Below are 18,993 nucleotides of genomic sequence, written 5' to 3' on the forward strand. Positions count from 1 at the left end.
GCCCTCAGCATCGCTGCAAACGCTCAGAGGCTCTGCAGTGGGTGCCTTGGCTCTATGGCTCATCACAGTGGTGGGATGTGCTCACCCAGAAATTATTCTGGAAAGCTGTGGGGTGAATTTGTGGGGGTAATGGCTCAGTTCAGCCTTTAATTCTCTCTGGCAGAGGTAAAGTCCTGTTAGCCTGGCCTTCCTGACCCACTCAATAACCTCAGGCAGGCACCTCCAGCTGCTCAGGCCATGGGCAAGGAGCTGCCCCACAGGGAGCACCAGCCCCTGTCAGACCCACAACACTGCATGGAGGACTCTTGGGAAGCTCCCTCAATTATACAGGAATCCAGACAAGCTCCCTAATTGGGAAAAGACCATCTCTTGCTGATTGCTCCTACAAGCATAGAGAAGGGCTCCTCATTCTCTCTGCAAGCTTTAAGAGCATGCAAAAACCAGCATTTGCAAGATAATTTGGTGGTCACAGGGGACTGGGTTTTATTCCTCAATCGAAAACTGGCTATTAAACATCATTTAAAGAACAAAATAAAAATAAAACAGCAATTTCTTCTTTTATTCTCTCCCTATCATCATCATTAACCTTCTATCTGCGTAATATCCCTTTGCCAAGGATCTTCAACGGAGCAATAAAATTTTAGTACTTAAACCTTATCAGTGCTCTGGAAGGGAGTATTCTCCTCATTTCAGAGAGAGGGAAACCAAGGCACAAAGAACTGAAATGACCTGTTCAAAGTCACACTGAAAATTATTAGTCAAGCCAGGAATAGATTCCCCAAGCCCTGAACCCCGGGAGGCAGCGGCCCACAGGTATGCTGCTCTTACAGGCCAATTAGCTTTTATGGAAACGTTTAAGGAAACATTTCCTTTCACAGACTCTGCCTGCTAATTTACTCCCGAGCTTTGTCATCTGCGAGGGAAAAGTGTCTCAGTTTTAGGCTGCCATGGCTCCTTACCTGGCTTGAGACAAATGCGCTTTCAGGCAGATCTGACAGCACAGAGCACCCCGCTACACGCTGCTTAGAAAGGGCTGGGAGAGGTTTTTCTGTGGGTCCCTGCCTACTAATTAAGTGTGATTGCAGGGAGTTGGTCAAAGCAGAGGGCTCTGCACACAGACACAACACGGGGGACGCCAGGACTCCGGGTGCCGAGGCAGAATTTGCTCCCCAGCACGCTGCTCTGGGCAGGGCTGCTGGGCTTGAGCTGCTTCTCCACCCAAATCCTCACTATCCCAGGCCCTGCCTTTACAAAAGGAAGGGAAAGCGATGCAGGGGCAGAACAGAGGAGGGCAGAAAGGATGGGAGTGGGTGAGCTGGTGCAGGAGAAAAGCAGCCCCTTGTTTGCTTTCCATGGCTCTCCGTGGAGAAACAGTTAATAGGTAGGGAGGTTTCCACCCTTCCAGGACGGAGCCTTTTCCTCCCCTTTCGAGTGCCCCCTGCCTTCCTCCTCCAGCGACTGGGAAGCTGTGACTGCTCTACACCGCTGACACCTCGGCTGCTCTGGAAACCCATGAACTGTTTGAGAAAGGTCAGCTGGCAGCCGCTGCCTCCCTTCTCCTGCCTTCCCAGCCCGGACGGCCTTGGGCAGTGCAGGAGCCCCCTCTGTAGGCAAAGACCCACAGTTACCAGCTTATTCTGCTCCTTAACACGGTTCTTCTCCCCCTCTTTGTCCACCCCGACCCCTCTTAATCCACCCCAACCCAAGCCCCACTGCGAGGCCAGAGTGGGGCTGCAGAGCTCGGTGCCAGTGGGGGACCAGGGCTCTACAGCCAGTCCCATTACATGAGATGTGGACTGAGGCTGGACATCCCACAGGACAGCAGATTTGCCATCAGAAGAGGTGATACCTTGCCAGTTTGCTGTGGCAAAATCAAATAAGCATGACCCTGTAGAGCACCAGGCTTTGGTGTGTTTCCCAGGTCCTTTCTCCAGGTTCTCCAAAGCCATCCTCTATTTTTCCCTGGTCTCTTGCCAAACACAGATCCCCAGCACTGCACAAGTCCTTTCCCAGCCCCTTGGTGCTGTGCTGCACTTCTTCCCAGTACAACAGAAGGAACTAATCTGCTCCTAGTGCTTCTTTCTCCTGCACCTCCTCATCCTAGCTCTGCACATCATCCAGGTGAGGCTCCCCAGCATTGCCACATCTGCCCCAAACCAGTCCTAAACCCAGTTTTGCTGTAAAACAACCCCATTTGGACCATAACCTATGCTGCAAAATCCACCCCTGAGAACTCATGAACACCAGACTGGAAGTAGCAGAGGCAAAATTCCTGCGTGGATGTAAACAAGCTCCTTTCTTCTCAAAAGAGGAGCTTTTGTGGGGGTGGGAGATTAGCTGCTGAGTCAAGGTCTTCTGGCAGTCATTATCAGCCACTACTCCCACAAAAACTTGACCACAGCCTTTAAGAAAAGTGTGAATTTGCCCGTGTTTACTGCTCTCCGTCCCCAGCAGTTACAGATCCTCCTCCCTGGAGATGCTCAGCCTGTGCCCACTGCCTCCCTTTCCATACTGCCAGCCCTGCCACACCCTACACTCCGCCATACACCCAGAATGTTTCCTGCAGCCTCGTAAGGATTCGCTAACCTACAGAATTACAGAATCATGGAATGGCTTACACTGGAAGGGACCTTAAAAACCATCTTGTTCCAATCCCCTGCAATGGGCAGGGACAATTCCTACTATTCCAGGTTGCTCCAAGCCCTGTCCAACCTGTCCTTGGGCACTTCCAGGGATTCAGGGGCAACCACAGCTGCTCTGGGCACCCTGTGCCAGGGCCTGCCCACCCTCATAGTCAAGAATTCTTCCCAATATTCCTTCTAACCCTGACCTCTGTCAGTTTGAAGCCATTCTCCTTTGTCCTGTTACTCCCAGCCCGTGTCCAAAGTTCCTCTCCAGCTCTCTCGGTGCCCCTTTAGGTACAGGAAGGGCCCTGGAACTTTCTCCTCTCCAGGCTGAACAACCCCAGCTCTGTGTCCACAGGACAGCAAGAACCCCTCATTTTGGATCGTCTCCAGGTGAGAGAAACATCCTCTTAGCCACCCCTGGCTCCCTCTGTGTGAAGCCCAAGAAGTGCTACTGCTCAAACAGATGTGCCCCAGGACAAGTGTGGGGGGCAAAATGAGAAAGGAAGATGATGAATACCCAAAGCCAGGTTGTAGACACCCTGAAATAACTTGATTTCTCTAGTGTTCTGGGAGCACTTCTCTCCGAGACGAAACATTACTCATTTTCATTTGGAGAAGTTTCAGTGTGTAGCAAAAATATCTCAGGCTCAGTAATGAGGCAAGAAATCGTGCTTACGTAGCTGAGCAAGTAACATCACTCAACTTTCCTGTCCTTGTGGTGGATGAAAAATGATTGGAGAATAAATTAATCCTAATAAATGCAGGATTCTGATCAGGCATACAAACCCAGCAATGTGTCTGCAGGATGAGCAATTGATGAAGTCATTGCTTCAAAGGTGCCTTGATGCAATTAGTCACCTGTAAAACATGCAGCAGAGGAGAAAATCCCACTCCTTTTGTTAAGGAGCAGGAAAATGCTCCACGTGTCCGAGTGATTTATGGGATACAGTGCAGCAAAATTAGAGTGTGAGGCAATTAGGGTCGTTCTCTTGGAGATAAAAGGCTGGGGGGAGATGAGTGAAGGGATGGACAGGATGCAGAAGGGCCAGATGGAGGCACAATGCCAACACCACATTTCTGTGCTGTTGGTTTTTAACAGGGATTATTTTCCCCTCACATAAATTGTGGGGGGGAAATCAGGCTGCAGATGTAAAATTGGTGCCACTGAGGATGAACCAAGTCATTAATCACTGGCGTGAGTATCCGTAATTAGAGCTGCCGGGAGTCACAGGAGCAAGAGTCAAAGGCTCTAACAGGATTATGGATAGATCTGGATTGTTTTATGACTGATATTTATTAGCAGATAAAAGGAATGTGCTTGAGGATGAGCAGAAGGGCAGGGAAGAAGGTATTTCCCATCCCGACCCTGCTGCCCAGCTTTTGCACCCACAGCACTCTGTGCCCACCACTGACCATTCAGAGAAGGAAAACTAATGAATCTCACCAGCTCCACTGTTCAGACTGGGAACTGAGGCACCCAGCAGAAATGGCCAAAAATCATGTGTGGACTCTAAATTCAGAAGAGCTAGTTAAGAGCAAGGGCTCTAAATTTGTGCACGGTTAACAGTTACTGTGCTGGCTGCTCTCAAGCCCCAGAAGTTCACACTTTGGCTGCAGATTATTTTCAGATCTCGGTTCTGTGGGCAGAGCACCGTCCCTGCAGCACACACTATGAGCCCAGGGCTGGGAGTCAAGGGGAGCTGGCTGACCCGCGTGGGGCTGGTCCCAGTGCAGTGTTCCCATGGACATTCCAGCTGTTTGCAGCTGGAGGACACAGCAGATGCTGAGCAGCCAACCCTCACACAGCTGCAATGCCTGTCCAGTCACCCACCCCTGGCACTATCCCAGCAAACTGGTGGCTTTCCAATGTCCCCTCCCCTATCACAGGCCATCTCTCTGGCTCATGAACTCCTCTCAGCAGTTCCCAAGAAGCCCTGACATGCCTTGCCTGTTCTGGGGACAGGAGGGAGCAGGCAGGCTGGGAGCTGGAGCCAGGCAGAGCCAGCAGTAAAAATCCTCCCAGCTTCCCTGGGAAGGCAATGCACAGCCACTCCTGAGGTCTGAAGGCTGCAGCACCCAATTTTAAGCATCTACTGCTGCTCCTCTGAGCTCATCTGTGAGGACTGTAAAAGGTCTGGGAGATATCAAAGTCCCTTAACTTCAAAAAGGGACAATGGGCTTATGCCTTTATTCCCGGAGTGGAGGGTGCTGAGATGGGGTTGTGCTTACAGACACCATCCTGGGGGTATCCAACAGCTACAAGGAAGACCCACAACCAAGTCAACATGCTGAGGAGGAACAATCCCTGCAGCCACTGCACATTGTCCTCAGAGGGTCTGGCACACCCGAGGGCAGGCAGATGGGGTGGCCACATCTTTTTCATGAAAGCTCAGCATCAGGGTGGGGCAGACATGGTGGTTTCCTTGGTGCTGGGGGCAGCTATCACTCCTGCTCACTGTGTCCCAGCAGGATGGACACATCCACTTGTGTTTGGCACTCTCCATCTACCAGAATAACTCCAAGGCTTCCTACAGGAACTGTTGACTGAGATCTGAAAAAATCTGCAGCCAAAGAGTTGAACTTCTGGGGCTTGAGAGCAGCCAGCACAGTAACTGTTAATTGTACATGAATTGTGAGCCCTTGCTCTTTACTGGCTCTTCTGGATTTAGAGTCCGCACATGATTTTTGGCCTCAATTCCTTAGTCTGAACAATGGAGTTGGTGAGATTTATTGACTTCCACAGATGACAGAACAGGATAAAGGAAAGTCAGGTATTATCTATTATGCTGTGCAAGCTCTCCTCTCTCAGCACAGCCTGCACAGCCCTCCTGAGTGTGCCACAAATGGGGTGGTGGGGAATGGGGTCCCTCAGCCGCACCTCAACGTTCCCTGACTCCACCATCACCCCAGGCAGGTGTTCAGGGCAGACACCAGGGAAACAGGAGGTGAGCTTCACCCAGCTGCACTGGGTCCATGGGTATCTCTGGAGCTGAAATACAGCTCTTCCCAGTGGGGGTAATCATCATACTGGGAAGGTGCTAGGACAGCCCAGCCAAGGATGGCAGAATGACTGTAGCAGCCTGGCTGCTCTGTGCCATACTCCAAGCTCCAGTGAGGTATTTCCTATCCCAGCCTCACCCTGTTTCATCAGGGTGAGTCATCAGACCACCATGGAAAACCTCAGGATCTTGCTTCTGCAGTCGTGATCAGAAACATCCTTTATTAAATTAATGACCATCCCCTATCTGTCATCTCACTGTTAATAAAAAGAAATGAGGGCTGGAAGGAGTGTTGCAGACTGGTGCCTGGAGTCAGCCTTGTCTCTGCAGAACTTGTGTCCTGCTCCCAAACACAGGAGGATTGGGAGGGGGTTTTAACCCACAAAACCAATGCAGCACAAATGTGGTGGGTTCTCCAGGACACCTCAAGATGCTGCTTCAGTGCAGGGCTCCTCACCAGTACAACTCCAAAACACTTATTTGGCCACAGGGACAAGCTCATCTCACTGGCTCTGACTAGACTGACATGACACCCTTCCCCAAATACATCTCTCCTGTGGGACAGAGGGGCACATGCACTTAAATGCTCACTAAATGATCCCCTCTGGGCTGCATCAACCCCTTCCCCACTACTGGCACTACATGGGGGAGCAACGAGGAAGATCTTTACTTGTTCCAAACAAAGCACTTCAGAGCACCAAGGTTTTGCTATCCCAAGGATCCTGGGGACACGAAAGCCATTTGGAAAAAGATTCCCTCTCCCTTGTGAACGAGCCCCAGCAGCAGGAGGTCAGCACCACCCACCCCTCCCTTCTCCAACGGAGGGGTCATGGTCTTGTCCTCTGGAAGAGCAGGATTACAGGGGTGGAAAGAGTTCACAGAGAGTCGCTCCCAGCAAAGCCCAAGTCAACCTGATGCTGAGATAAGACTGTTCCTTGACCCCACCATGCAGGTCCCATTAGAGGAAGCCCAGCAGGGGAATGCTGCAGAGTATCCACCCTATCCCCCATAACCCAAACTAGCCAGAGCAGTATTTCCTATTATGTCTCCATAACCTAATCTGACCCCCTCTAGGGTCTCCAGATTAATATCTGGGAAACCTCACAAGCCCAATCACCCAATTACAGGGAGGAAAGCTTTATCCTATCTAAACAGCACAAAATGTAACCTAGACCCAGCTGCCCCCCTACTTCTAAGAGCCAGATCTCAATCCCTGGCAAGCTGAACAAACTGGGAAGGGGTCACAGGGGAGATGGGGAGGGTCTCTCTTGTATCATATGAAACCTGCAGGAGGAGCAGATATTTTAATTGGTAAATCTCCTGACTCACGTTTAATCCCTCTCCCTTTTTACTGAACTTCCCTCACACTGGAACAACACTGGGAATAGATGACAGACCTCACCTTGAGCCACTGCCCAACAAGAGGAGGCCCCATCATTTTGGTGAGCAGAGGATGATGGTTCTCAGGACACACAGTGTGCCCAGCCCAGCCTGGCAGAGGCAGAGGGGAAAGGCTGGTGCCACCATTGAACAGGGATGTGCCTGAGGAATGGTGAAAGTTAGAGCAGAGCTGATGCTGGCAGGACAGAGCAGGCACCAGACACGATCAGAGCACAGGACAACGGCAACATCCCCAAAGCACCTCCTGTGCTGGGGCTGAGAGGTTTCAAACTGGATAGGCTGTCCCAAGGCACTCTTCGTGCCTCTTTGGATCTCTTTTCTATCCTTATTTCCTTCCAGAGAAGCATGGAGAGACCCTGCCTAACTTTTTGGATTGTGTTTCAGCCACCTGAAAACACTGAATGCATGGGAAACCTCAACTGCAGCCAGAGGACTGGAAAGCAGATTCCCCATCCCATTCAGGATATCATCCCAGGCTCTGGCTAGAATGAGAGCAATGTGCAAAATCTCCAGGAAGATCCTACCCTGGCAGAGGATCTCAGTCTGGGCGTCATTGGGAGCCCATGCAAAGGGAAGACCCAGATTCTTTGCTCAGTGAGAATGCCCAAGTTTCCTCCCAGAGTAGGTTGTGTTGCATCCACAGATGCCCCAGATCCTGTATTTTCCACATAGCTCAGGGCTGCATTGCCAAGCACCAGCTTTGCAAATACAGACTGTGCTTCCCTCCAAATTCCAGCCACAGTTTATTGATTAAAAAAGCCTGTCTAGTCAATAAAGGCTCCTATGAAAAAGTTCCACTGCTCTGCACTCACATGCCGTTATCCGTCTGGCTGTGTTAGCAGCCTTGGCTTTTGATGCTTTCTGACAAGATGGATTTGTGGCCTTGACTTTTCCAGATCAGGAGAAACTTAATCCTAGAGGATAAAATTACAGACTAGTAAAAAAACTCCACGACTGGCCTCATTAACTGCCATGTAAGAAGTTGAGAGGCTTCTTAACTAGAAGGCAGCATCTACAGCTGTCCTTGAGGGAGAGGCAGCTCTGAGCAGACAGCACAAAGCCCTTGGCAAACACGGTGCTCCTGAAGTGCATGACACACTCGTGGCACCAGCCAGGCTGCTCCATCCTCTGCAGACAGCAGGAAAAGGGCAGACGGTCCCAGGTCTCCACCTATAAAGTGATTTGGGAGAAAGCAAAGATAATGCCCAGTTCTGGCCAAAAGGTGTCTGGGCAGATAAAAATAAAAAACCCTGGAACAACCATATGGAAATGTGAATTAATGAAATTTTTCAGCAACTGACTCAACCCTAATTGAGAGTTGAGAACCCTCCACCTCCCTTCTGCTTTCCAGGATACAAAAATGACACTGGTAGGTGGAAATAACTATAGCTGTCCCAGGGAGAGAGAAATCTGAGCTTCATAGTGAGGGTAATGGCCAAAATTAAGTACTTGCTTGTTTCTATTACACAACACATCCCAGGAAGCAGCTTCCAAAAACCTGACCTTCACTTCAAAGGCTTCTTTTTGAATCATCTTTCCTTCTGCTAACAAGTGAAGTGGATTCAGCACTCAAGAAGGGCACTCTGGGTGTTGAAAACATCTTTACCCATGTGTTAGCTGCAGAAGAGGCAGGGGCAATGTTCACGTATTTACCCAGCTGCTGGCTGGACCTCAAGCTCCTACAGCTTCCTAAGGGCAGTGTCAACTCCTCCTGCTTCTCTTTGTGGTAGCCAGTTTGTCAGTCAGCACTCTTAAAGATGATTGTAAGGCTTATAATGGGAGTGCAACGTGGTTGCATGGAGATTGCACTGACTCCTTTCTGACAGGAACAGGATTTGCTCTGGCCAGACAGTCTTTGCTCCTCTCCTCCCAGCCCAGCCCAGGTTTTCACAGAGCAGTAGCAGCACAGCTTGCACACAAGAGGGTGTCTGGAAGAGCTGGTTGCCATAGCTATATCCATACATCCCCAGCCATCCAGACATGTCACAACTGTGAAGTTATTTATAAATAAGACACCCCCGAGCCTCAATTCAGAGCACAACTTGCAAGTGTACAAAACACTCAGCCTTCTGAGTTGACCTCTTTCTTTTATAGACATGATGCTGTGCACAGGCTGCTCTGCAGAGAGCTCTGCTCCAGAGCAGCCTGTAATGCCAGCATGGTGATGTGCACAGGTTTTATAGAACCATTCTCTCCACTCCTGCACGTCTTCCTGCCCTGTCTGGTGTCCAGACACCCTCCCAGGTTACCTGCTGGTTCTGCTCCACACCACTGGCCTGTGTCTCGAGGGTCCCAGCACAGCAGAAGGCTCTGAGCCAGCAGCCAGACTTTGCATTCTCCTGCTCTGAGGTCTCCAACAAGCTCACTCAGCAGGCTGTGTTCCTGTTCTCCTTTCTTTGAGGATTGCAAGCTGTTCTGGAAGAGGGCTACTTCTTACGAACATGGTCACTGTCCTGGCAAAAAGACCCCAGAGCAGCCAGGATCCCTTGACATCCTCAGAGTTAAAGCCTAGGAGTCTCTGCTGAGACCTCACCTGTCCTGCTTGGACATGGCATCCCAAACCAGAAGCAGGTGAGCTGTTTACCTGTTTGTTGTATACTTTGTTCAGCCAAAGCACCACAACATCCCCAGCTCCCCCGATTCAGCTGTCAGCACACACCCAGCTGTGAAGTACCACAGAAAAGGGGCAAAACCACAGTCTGGGAGCCAGCACAGAGCAGGAGAGAAGATGAAGGGCTGGGAGAGGGGCAGAGCCTCCTAATCTTTCTGTAATTTGCCATCAGCAGCACAGAGCCAGCAGTGCATCGGGACAATACCTCATTCACACTCGCTGTCACTCTCAATCACAGGGACAGCAAGTGACGTTTGCTTCTCTGCATCTCCCCAGCTGAACCCACTTTGATACTGAGGCACAGGCAGGAAGAGGTGGATTCATGCTCAAGGACACAGCTCTTGCCTGTGCTGTGCTCACATCCAGGGCTGTTCATCCCAGTGATGGTGAAAGACTGGGGGATGCAGACTGGCTTAGTGGTCAGCCTTGAGGGTCCATGGAGGAGTGACCACAGGACAGGGCACAAAGCTGGGGGATCCAGGACCTGCACCTGTCTCTGCCCTCACAGGTGAGCACTGCCCCATGCTGAGATTAATTCACAGCTCTTGTGACCTCAGGGAAGGGATTTTCTCCCTTTGTCTTGTTTTGTCCCCTCCATTTGCAGATTAAGGGAGAGTACATTCCTATGTCAGAGTGTGCAAGGTCTGACTTATCACCAGCAAAGTTCTTTGAGATACCCTCAAACCACCCCCTCCCCACCCTCCTCACTGTGCCCTGTGCAGGCACATGCAGCCCCCCCAAGCCCCCACAGACCCAGCAGCAACAGAGATGTGGGCACAAGGGGAAGAAAACTGCACCAGGGAGAGGACTTTGAGAAAGGGACAGACAACATCACAGCAACAACACAGCCACCACCCCAGGAGCAACACAGCCCAATGCACAAACCCCAACCCATCACAGGGCCAAGCCCAGCCCTTCCTCCTCACCCAACCATCCCCCAAAATGTTCCAAAAACACATTCAAAGCACTTTTTTACTTCTAAACCTTGCATTACACAAACTCACAGCAGCCTCCCCAAATGCAGGTGGGCGCATTTGGTGGGTACCAGAGAAAGCCCAAGTGGTGTTAACCAGGCATATGTTGCCTGCTCCCTCCTGAGGATTTCACCCTTCAGCTTTCAGACAAGGCCTTCCAGCTTAGCTCCCTAGCTCCCAACCCTAAAACCAGGGCAAGGATCCTTCTGTCTTCCAGCACAGGCTGGAAGATGCTGCACTCCCCATGCAGGGCTGGCTCAGGTAAGGGGGGCTTAGCTGGTCCAGGGGACCTCCTAGAGCCAGGGCCACAACAACAACAAGTGGTGATAGCCCAGGTGATAAGTCTGGCAGATGCAGGGACACGGCCTGGCTTACAGAATGGAGACATGAAAAGCACTTTGCATCACAGCCATGTTATCCCCTCATCCCTCCCCCTCATCCCCTTTGGAGCTTCTTAACTTCAGAAACCTTCCTCCAGAGGAGTGCTGGAGTGACAGAAAACATTTTCCAAGCCTAATATCAGTTCCAGATGTTCACAGCCATTTCAGTTTGTACCTCACCCTGTAAAACACATTTCTCCCTCTCCCTGTCTCAAGTGCAGCGCCTGCTTGGTCCATGACATAATGCGCTGGCGGGCTGGCTGCACACACACACACAGACACACACACACACATGTGTGGCTCACGCCCTCTCTGAGAGCCCCACGTTCAAACAAAGAGCATCACTCAACTACAAAGCCGTCGCACACATGGAGTTATGAGTAATTTCCACAAGTTTTAATAAACAGTTTGGGATGTAATTGCTCTCCGTCTTCCCGGCTGGCTCCCGAGCGCGGAGCCGCTCGCTCCCCGCGCGCTGGTGTTGAAAGCGTGGTTTGTTTCACACACAAGTTCACCTCCTCTCCGCCTCAGATGGGCCAAGGGCTGTGTTTTTGTAAGCACCAGTAACAAGCCTCTTAAAAAACCTCATACAGCTGAGGGCAACCGACCCACGCAGGCTCCCGGCTCCCTTGGCCCTGTCCTGCAGCATCCCTGTCTCTTGTGGAGCCCAGCAGGGAGCAGAGGGGACCCACATTAGACCAGTCTCAAAACTCCCTCCTGACTCTGCTCCAGGAGGAAGAGGAAAAAATGGTTTCTGGCTCAAGGGAATGGTTACATCTTCCAGTTGCAGAACAAGGCGGAGGCCAAGGAGTTTTGCAAGGGTGAGAGGCTGGAGGATTTTGAGGGGCAGGAGGAAGGCAACAAGCAGGTGAGGCTGGGATCAGCTACCACCTAGTTTGCCACAGGAATGAAGAACAGGTTGGCAGAGCTCTAGCCCATGTCAGTACCAGGAATCACAATAAGAAATGTCTACAACTGCAATAAAGCAAACAAAACCACTGTCCAAGTACAAATAACCCACTCATTTAAACTCAAGAGTTCCAAGGGATGACTGGTAGCATCCTCAAGAGCCCTAAAAGATCCTTGCCAGATCCTCCCAGCCCAGAGCTGGACCCCTCTCCAAATACCTATGATGTACCTCCCAGCTATGGGAACAACCTGCTCGTCCCTGCCAACAGCAGGGAGACTGATGGGGAAGGAAGATCTGCCCATGTGCATCAAAAGCCATCCAAATTTCATATCCCACACTCCCCTCCCAACGATTCCCCCTCTGAGTCTGAGTTATTGTTTTTGTGGATGCTGCTCAGAGGGGAGAAGCTGTGGTGCAGCAGGATGGGTGGGTGATGGTGGTCAGGGGATATTCAGGACAGGATTTTTGGCTGTAGAGATCTGTGGCAGTCAGCACCTCTGCAAATACCTACACAAGGTATTTAAAGTCATCTGGAATTGGAGGCCTGTAGGGTAAGAAAGGAATGAAGGCAGAAATGCTGTTTGGTTATAAACAACACAGAAAAAAAAAGGGAGAGATTTAGGATTGGCTTTTCTCTTTAATTGTTAATAGGGTCATTCTGTCCCAAACAGTCCCCCAGAGCAGGCAGAGGGGAGGGAAGCTCCCCACAATGAATTCAATTGCCTGTCAAACACATGGCAGTCATAAAAGGAAAATAATAATAATAATCTGTATTTCCTACTCTGGCTGCCAGGCAAAGATCCAGCCACTTCAAAGGAGAAACCCCATGTTTCCCTGGTCTGGCCTCACCTGACTGGTGAGCAATCTGGAATCCCCATCCAAACCAAAGCCCCTCCTTTGGTGGCTTGTTTTCTTTCTCCATTACTGCAAGGTGCCCCTCCAAGACAAAGAATAAACCTTCTTCCATGCTGTGAAACCAGAGACATAACCCAGAGTCCATGGCCACATTGGGCAGCTTTGGCAGGGGATGCTGGCAAGATGTAGGAGAAAGGTCCCAAGGGATGGGACTGGTGTATGAGCCAGGGACCTCCTGCAGGTCTCCTGCTTGTGGAGACTCCTGATTCTTCTTTCAGTGGTCTCCACAAACAGCTGGACCCCCCCAGCAGGTGGGGATGTGGCTCTCTCTGACAGAGACAGGCCAGCTCTTGAAGCACATGATTTTTGGATACGGTGGCATCTACACTGCAGAAGCAGAATAGATGGTCTTGAGGTGAACAGAGAGGGTGGAAACTTCCCTGTGGCTGTGAGGTCTAAATGATCTTCCTGAGCCTGTCTTCCCAACAGGGAAACACAGCTAAACATCTATACAGGGTGCCCTGGGAGCCCATGCAAGTCTGCATGTGGACTGTGAGGTCCTGCACTCCAACACCAGCCCTGTCCCAGGTAAATTTCTGCTTTCATCAACTGCCCAGCTGCCCCTGACAACTTTTGTGAGCTTCTTTAAAAAAAAACTACATCCAAAATCCTCAAGCAAAAAGCAGTAGGTTCTACCTGGCTTTCCCTGCAGCACTGCTATCACTCAGGGTCTCAAGTCCTATTTTCTGAAATCCATCATTGACTCACCCAAATCAAATCCTATCCTTCACAGCCCTCTGCCTTGTCCAGCAGCTCCTGGAGCATGGATTGAGCTGCTGACAAAGCCTTTTTAAGGTGCAGAGCACTCAGTACAAGCCTGAGAACTAAACTCCAACCCAGGGAAGTTTCAGGTTCTCCTGGAGAAATTTTGTGCTCTTTAAGTGATCTCCCTAAATATTGTAGTTTGGAGTTCCTCTGATAGGTGTGCAAGACAGCTGAAAATGTCCTTTCAAAGGTGGGCCACTGGTCACTCCCTGGAACAGACCAGTAAAGCCCTTGAGCTGGTGAGGGATGACCTTCCCCCTACAACCACCACCCTGTGGCATTTCAGACTGATCAGATCAATACCCACTTCAGAAAGTCCAACTCTCAGCTCTCCTGCCCAAAAAAGGGTAAATAATTTCCTTCTGCATCACTGTGCTTTTGTAATACCCCTTTCCCTCAAATAGCCATGTCTGCAGAAGATTCCAGAAACCTCTCCTAAATGGAGTGGGTTTGATACCTATGTTACACCTTGGCTCTATTCTCCACCAAAGCAGCTGCTCCCAGCCAGTAGGGCACAGGAAGCATTGCCAGGAGCCCTCTGGAGGCTGCCCTCCCTCACTGTGTGTTACCCACCTGTGTAAAGGTCTGTGTCCGTGTACTCATCCACCTTCTTGTGCTGCAGGACGTAGTCTGACACCTTGGTCCCGATGGCAGGCTGCACATCCAGCCACTCCAGGGACACCACGGTGCTGGAGGGCTCCACGTTGGGGGAGAGCCGCAGGCTGGGAGGGAGAGAGTGAAAAAACAAGACATGAGCTCCCTTTCTGGGGAGGAATCCACATCTCCAAGCAGCACAACCCCTAGAAAGGTCCACATTCACACATGTGGGTGTGCCCACAAAGCCCCGAGGACAGAGGTCACAGGGGCAGAGCACACGTGAGCATCGCAAAGCTGAAGCTCAGGTGAGTCCAGCCTACTGCAATGTGTGCCCTTGGGAGCCTCCCCCTGCTCCTGGGGAAGGCAAGCTCATGCAACCCCAAATATCTCATCTAAAGGGGCCTTCATTGTCTGGGACAGCTGCTGAACTTCAGCAAGGTGAGCAAGGACCAACACCCCAGGAGCAAAACAGGAGAAGATCCAAGTTCTTGAAAACCAGCAGGGCTGAGTCCACAGGAGGGAAGGGTCAGGTCTGCATGGCCAAGGTGAGGGAGGGAGAGAGGGGGAGAAGCAGCATGAATTCACCCAGCTGCAAACCTCTGAGGGGCGTGGGTGAGAGCCAGAGCAGGGCAGCTGTGCAGGAGCTCCTGCCCAGAGCAGGAACAACGTGGGCTGGGATGAAGGCAGAGGAGCTCTGTGCTCCTGGCTGTGCTAAAGCAGAGGCGTCCACTCCCTCTGCTCCGGGGTAGATGACAACACCAAGTACAGGGCTATGGAGAGTCTGGCTCCAAACACACAGCATGTTTGCTGGACTCGAGATGGGAAATGAATCCCTCTGAGGATATTGGCTCACTAAGAAGGTGTTCTGCTCCTTGTGACTCGCTGGAGCCAGTCTTCCTGCTTTCTCAGCTAATTTCCCATCAGTTTGCTCCTGATTTGCTCTTGCTCTGACAAGCCACAATGAATTGCACTGTAATTCCATTTCTTTCAGCATTTGAAATCCCATTCTACAAGCCCTGCTAATCAGGTGATGAAAATCTATAAGGAAACCTTCCAGGGCCACAGCCAGAGCCAGGATATCCTAAAGACATCAGTCACACAGTGAGGAGGGCTGGAGTGCAGCCCCCAGCCCCAAGGGTGCAGGAGGAGGTTCCCATGGGCCAAGCCTCTGGGAAATGGGGTGGTTCTGGGGGCTGTGACCCACGGGAAAGGGGCTGGTAGGGCTCACAGGGATACGTACACAGGCGGAGGGAGAGGGCTGCAGTTCGGGAGTCCGTTCTCATCGAAGGCGTTGAGGTCGCACCTGCACCAGTCTTCGATAACATCACCTTTCCCAGAGCACCAGTATGAGCTCATCAGGGCTCCTTTGAAGGCCTGATGTGAGAACAAAAAGCGTGAACATGTGTGCTAAAGACTCAGTGAAATCTGGCACAGCTTCGGGGCTGAGCATCAGGGGGAGTGTGCAGAGCCCCGGGATCAGGAAACGTGGGATGGGTTGGGGGAGCGTGTCCTCCCCAGCTTTGCCACGGCCTCTCTGCATGGCCCCGGGCATGGCCCTTCACCTCCCTGGGTTTAACTCCCACGTGTTGAGTGATGCTGGTTCATCCCTGAATGCTTTTGGAGTGGGGATGGGGATCCCCTGTGGCGGAGGACTGAGCTGCTTGAAGAAGCACAAGCATAAGTCCCTCTGTGAGAGTGAACAGAATACACACCGTGCCTGCACACTGCTGCTGTGTACAATGAAGCTCTTCCACTCCTCCCCGTGCCCTTCTGCCCAGCCGTTTCTGTCCCCCTGAGAATAAAGTAATGCCCAAATTCCCAACAACACAGACCCCCTTCCATCCTTCTCACAGGTTTGTTATTCACACAAAGTGCCCTCCTGCAAGCAAACTGCTGCTTTATTCACTTGTTTAAGGAACACTCACAAGCAAAACAGCACTATCTGCAAGGAAAAAATAAAACCTGGAAAATACTTGCAGGATGTCCCCAGGAGCTACCCTGACTGCTCCTAATAATACCAATGAATCCCTGGAATAACAACCGTGGTCAGAATTGGCAAAGCCATCCAGGTGTCACCCCTCAGTGTCCCTGCTGTGCTCATCCCACAGCTCAGGGTGCTTGGTGTCAGTCCCCATAATGCAGGATGGGGCATCCCTCACTCCATACCCTGCTCTAGTTTGGACCACATGGATTTATGGTGGTTTCTCCACTACCCTTCGCCTGTAATTAAACTTCCATTTTCAAAAACATCTCTCCTTCACACATACAAAGCCAACATCCAACCCAACCCTGCAAAGCCACAACACCCATCTGAAATAATCAGAACACCAAAACACCAGCCACTAGAACAAAGCTCTAATGCTTTTGACCTTTCAAGAAGCATATTTGGGAGCTGAAACATCTGCACAGGTCCTCATCCACATGAAGCAGCCTTACTTGTGGCAACACTGCTCTTCCCATGAGAAGTCACCTGTGGAAGCCTGGCCCTGGTGATATGGTCTGTGCTGCAAGGGTACACCTAGAAATAAATCTGTGCCCTTTGAGGAGCACAGGGACAGCTCAGGCAGCAGCACTGAGCAGAAAACTCTAGGAAAAGCGCCATCCCAGGGAGGTTTCTGAAAGGAGGAAGTATAAATAGAGCCTGACATCAGGGCTGCCATTGTCCAGGGTTTTGTCACTCTCCCCAAACACCCCCAGCACCTTTAACAAGGCTCCTCAAGGCTCTTGTGTCTGCAAAACTTTCTGCTTCCAGGCATTTACAAAATGGGACTGTTCGAGATGGAAAAAATGAAATAAAAATCCCCAAAAACCCAAGGAAGGAACGAACAGGTGAAAGAAAGAAAATGTGACATTATCTTACTCTGTTCTCTAGAAAGTAATTGAAGTGCTAGGCTGGAAAGGGCATCCAAAGTAATTGGAGAGAGGGATGAAGAGAGGAGTTTATCTGACACCCAGATAAATGGATGCAGACACACCAGAGAGAGAGCAGCGGGTCTGTGCAGGAAAGGAAGAGCAAAAGATGTGTGCAGATGGATGGGGAAGCATGTGCTCTCCCTAGGAAGCAAGATAAATACCCTCTGCTGAGGTACCTGTGTGCACAGACAGGCGCTGCGGGTGAAGACAGATGTGGGTGATGCCGGGAAGAGCTGCACTGTCACACTGCTGCCACTGCTCCACTGTCCCCCAGCCCCAACCCTGTCACTCTGCACACCCCCTCTCTGTCCCCTAACCCAGCTCCTCCCTGCACATCCCCGACTTAGGGAAGGAACCCCACCCACCCATCCATGCCCTTTAGTAAATCCAGTAATCGATTCCTTGTTTTTCTTTTTTCCTGCTGTTAAGCACTAGCTGGATGAGCAATCCTCCTTGCTCTGCCCAGCCTTGAATAGGTTTTAATTAGATCCTTCAGGTGCCCAGCCGTCATCTGCCTTGCATCACCCTTCACACAAACGAGGTTAGGGGATGGATGCTGTGCTCATTACGGCGAGCACACCTCCACCCCCTAACCAGGTTACTGGGAGCACGGCTGCCCCTGACGGCTCGTGCCTCTGTCCTGACTCGTGTCAGGGCCAGGCTGGGAGAGCCAGGCAGCCAGGGCTTGTCCCTGCCTTGTCTCTCTGTGCTAGGCAAGAGCCAGGCAGCCAGGGCTTGTCCCTGCCTTGTCCCTCTGTGCTAAGCAAGAGCCAGGCAGCCAGGGCTTGTCCCTGCCTTGTCCCTCTGTGCTAGGCAAGAGCCAGGCAGCCAGGGCTTGTCCCTGCCTTGTCTCTCTGTGCTAGGAATAGGTGAGGATACACCTTGGGTGCCCAGTCCAGTTCTGGGCCACTCATGAGAAGAAAGACATTGAGGGGCTGGAGCATGTCCAGGGAAGGGAATGGAGCTGGGGAAGGGGCTGGAGCACCAGGAGAGGCTGAGGGAGCTGGGAAGGGGCTCAGCCTGGAGAAAAGGAGGCTCAGGGGGGACCTTGTGGCTCTGCACAGCTCCTGACAGGAGGGGACAGCCGGGGGTCAGGCTGTGCTCCAGGGAACAGGGACAGGAGGAGAGGGAACGGCTCAGGCTGGGCCAGGGGAGGCTCAGGGTGGACATCAGGAGGAATTTCTCCATGGAAAGGGTGGTCAAGCATTGGAAGGGGATGCTCAAGTAGGTGGTGAAGTCCCCATCCCTGGAGGTGTTCAAGAAACAAATAAATGAGGCACTAGTGCTGTGGTGTGACAAGGGGGTGATTGGTTAAAGGTTGGACTCAGTATTGGAGATCTTTTGCAACCCAAATGATTCTGGGATTCTACGGCTTTTCTTGCTTTCTAGTGGAATTTCGAGACAGTGGCTCCTGAGATTTTCCCATTGGTGCTGGGGATGCGTGTTGAGGAGTGGGGAAGCATCGAGAGCAAATTGATGGGGAGCAGAAATGGGTAAGATCACACAGAAGAAGGGAATGGCAGCTGCCCCCCAAGAAGGACCCCAGTGGCACAGGAGGACCAAGAGCGATGGACAGGGATGCAGTGAAGGTGCTGAGATCCATCCCATGGGAAGCTGCAGCCTTTGGGAGAGCTTCAGGAGGGAATGAATGCACAGAGACCTTCCTGATCTCTGCTGGCTGAAAACCACCTTCTCCTCCTGCCTTGGGCTGAGCTCTCCACATCTCCTGTCCTTTCCTGCCATGCTCAGAACGTGCAGTGAGGGCTCCTCCCTGCCAGGAGACAGCACCTCCACAAGTCCATCTCAAACTCGACCACTTCCATTTTGGATGCTTCATCATGGTGGTCATGTTTTCACAGACCCAAGAGGGTCTGGAATCATGAAGGACTCCCCAGGAGTGA

At 51.5% G+C, this 18,993-nt stretch overlaps 1 protein-coding gene across 1 annotated transcript in view; it reads right to left on the bottom strand.

The window, feature by feature from the left end:
• Positions 1-18,993, bottom strand: part of ASTN2 (astrotactin 2) — a 264,180-nt gene that overhangs the window by 65,623 nt on the left and 179,564 nt on the right. Inside the window, exons 17-18 of the mRNA XM_041475041.1 lie at positions 15,420-15,553; positions 14,156-14,304 (exon numbers count right to left, since the gene is read on the bottom strand). Of these exons, the coding sequence (XP_041330975.1) occupies positions 14,156-14,304; positions 15,420-15,553 (283 nt within the window). The remainder of the gene's footprint in view (positions 1-14,155; positions 14,305-15,419; positions 15,554-18,993) is intronic.

Source organism: Pyrgilauda ruficollis, unplaced genomic scaffold (genome assembly GCF_017590135.1).
Source record: "Pyrgilauda ruficollis isolate IOZ18807 unplaced genomic scaffold, ASM1759013v1 scaffold34, whole genome shotgun sequence".
Taxonomy (NCBI): Eukaryota; Metazoa; Chordata; class Aves; order Passeriformes; family Passeridae; genus Pyrgilauda; species Pyrgilauda ruficollis.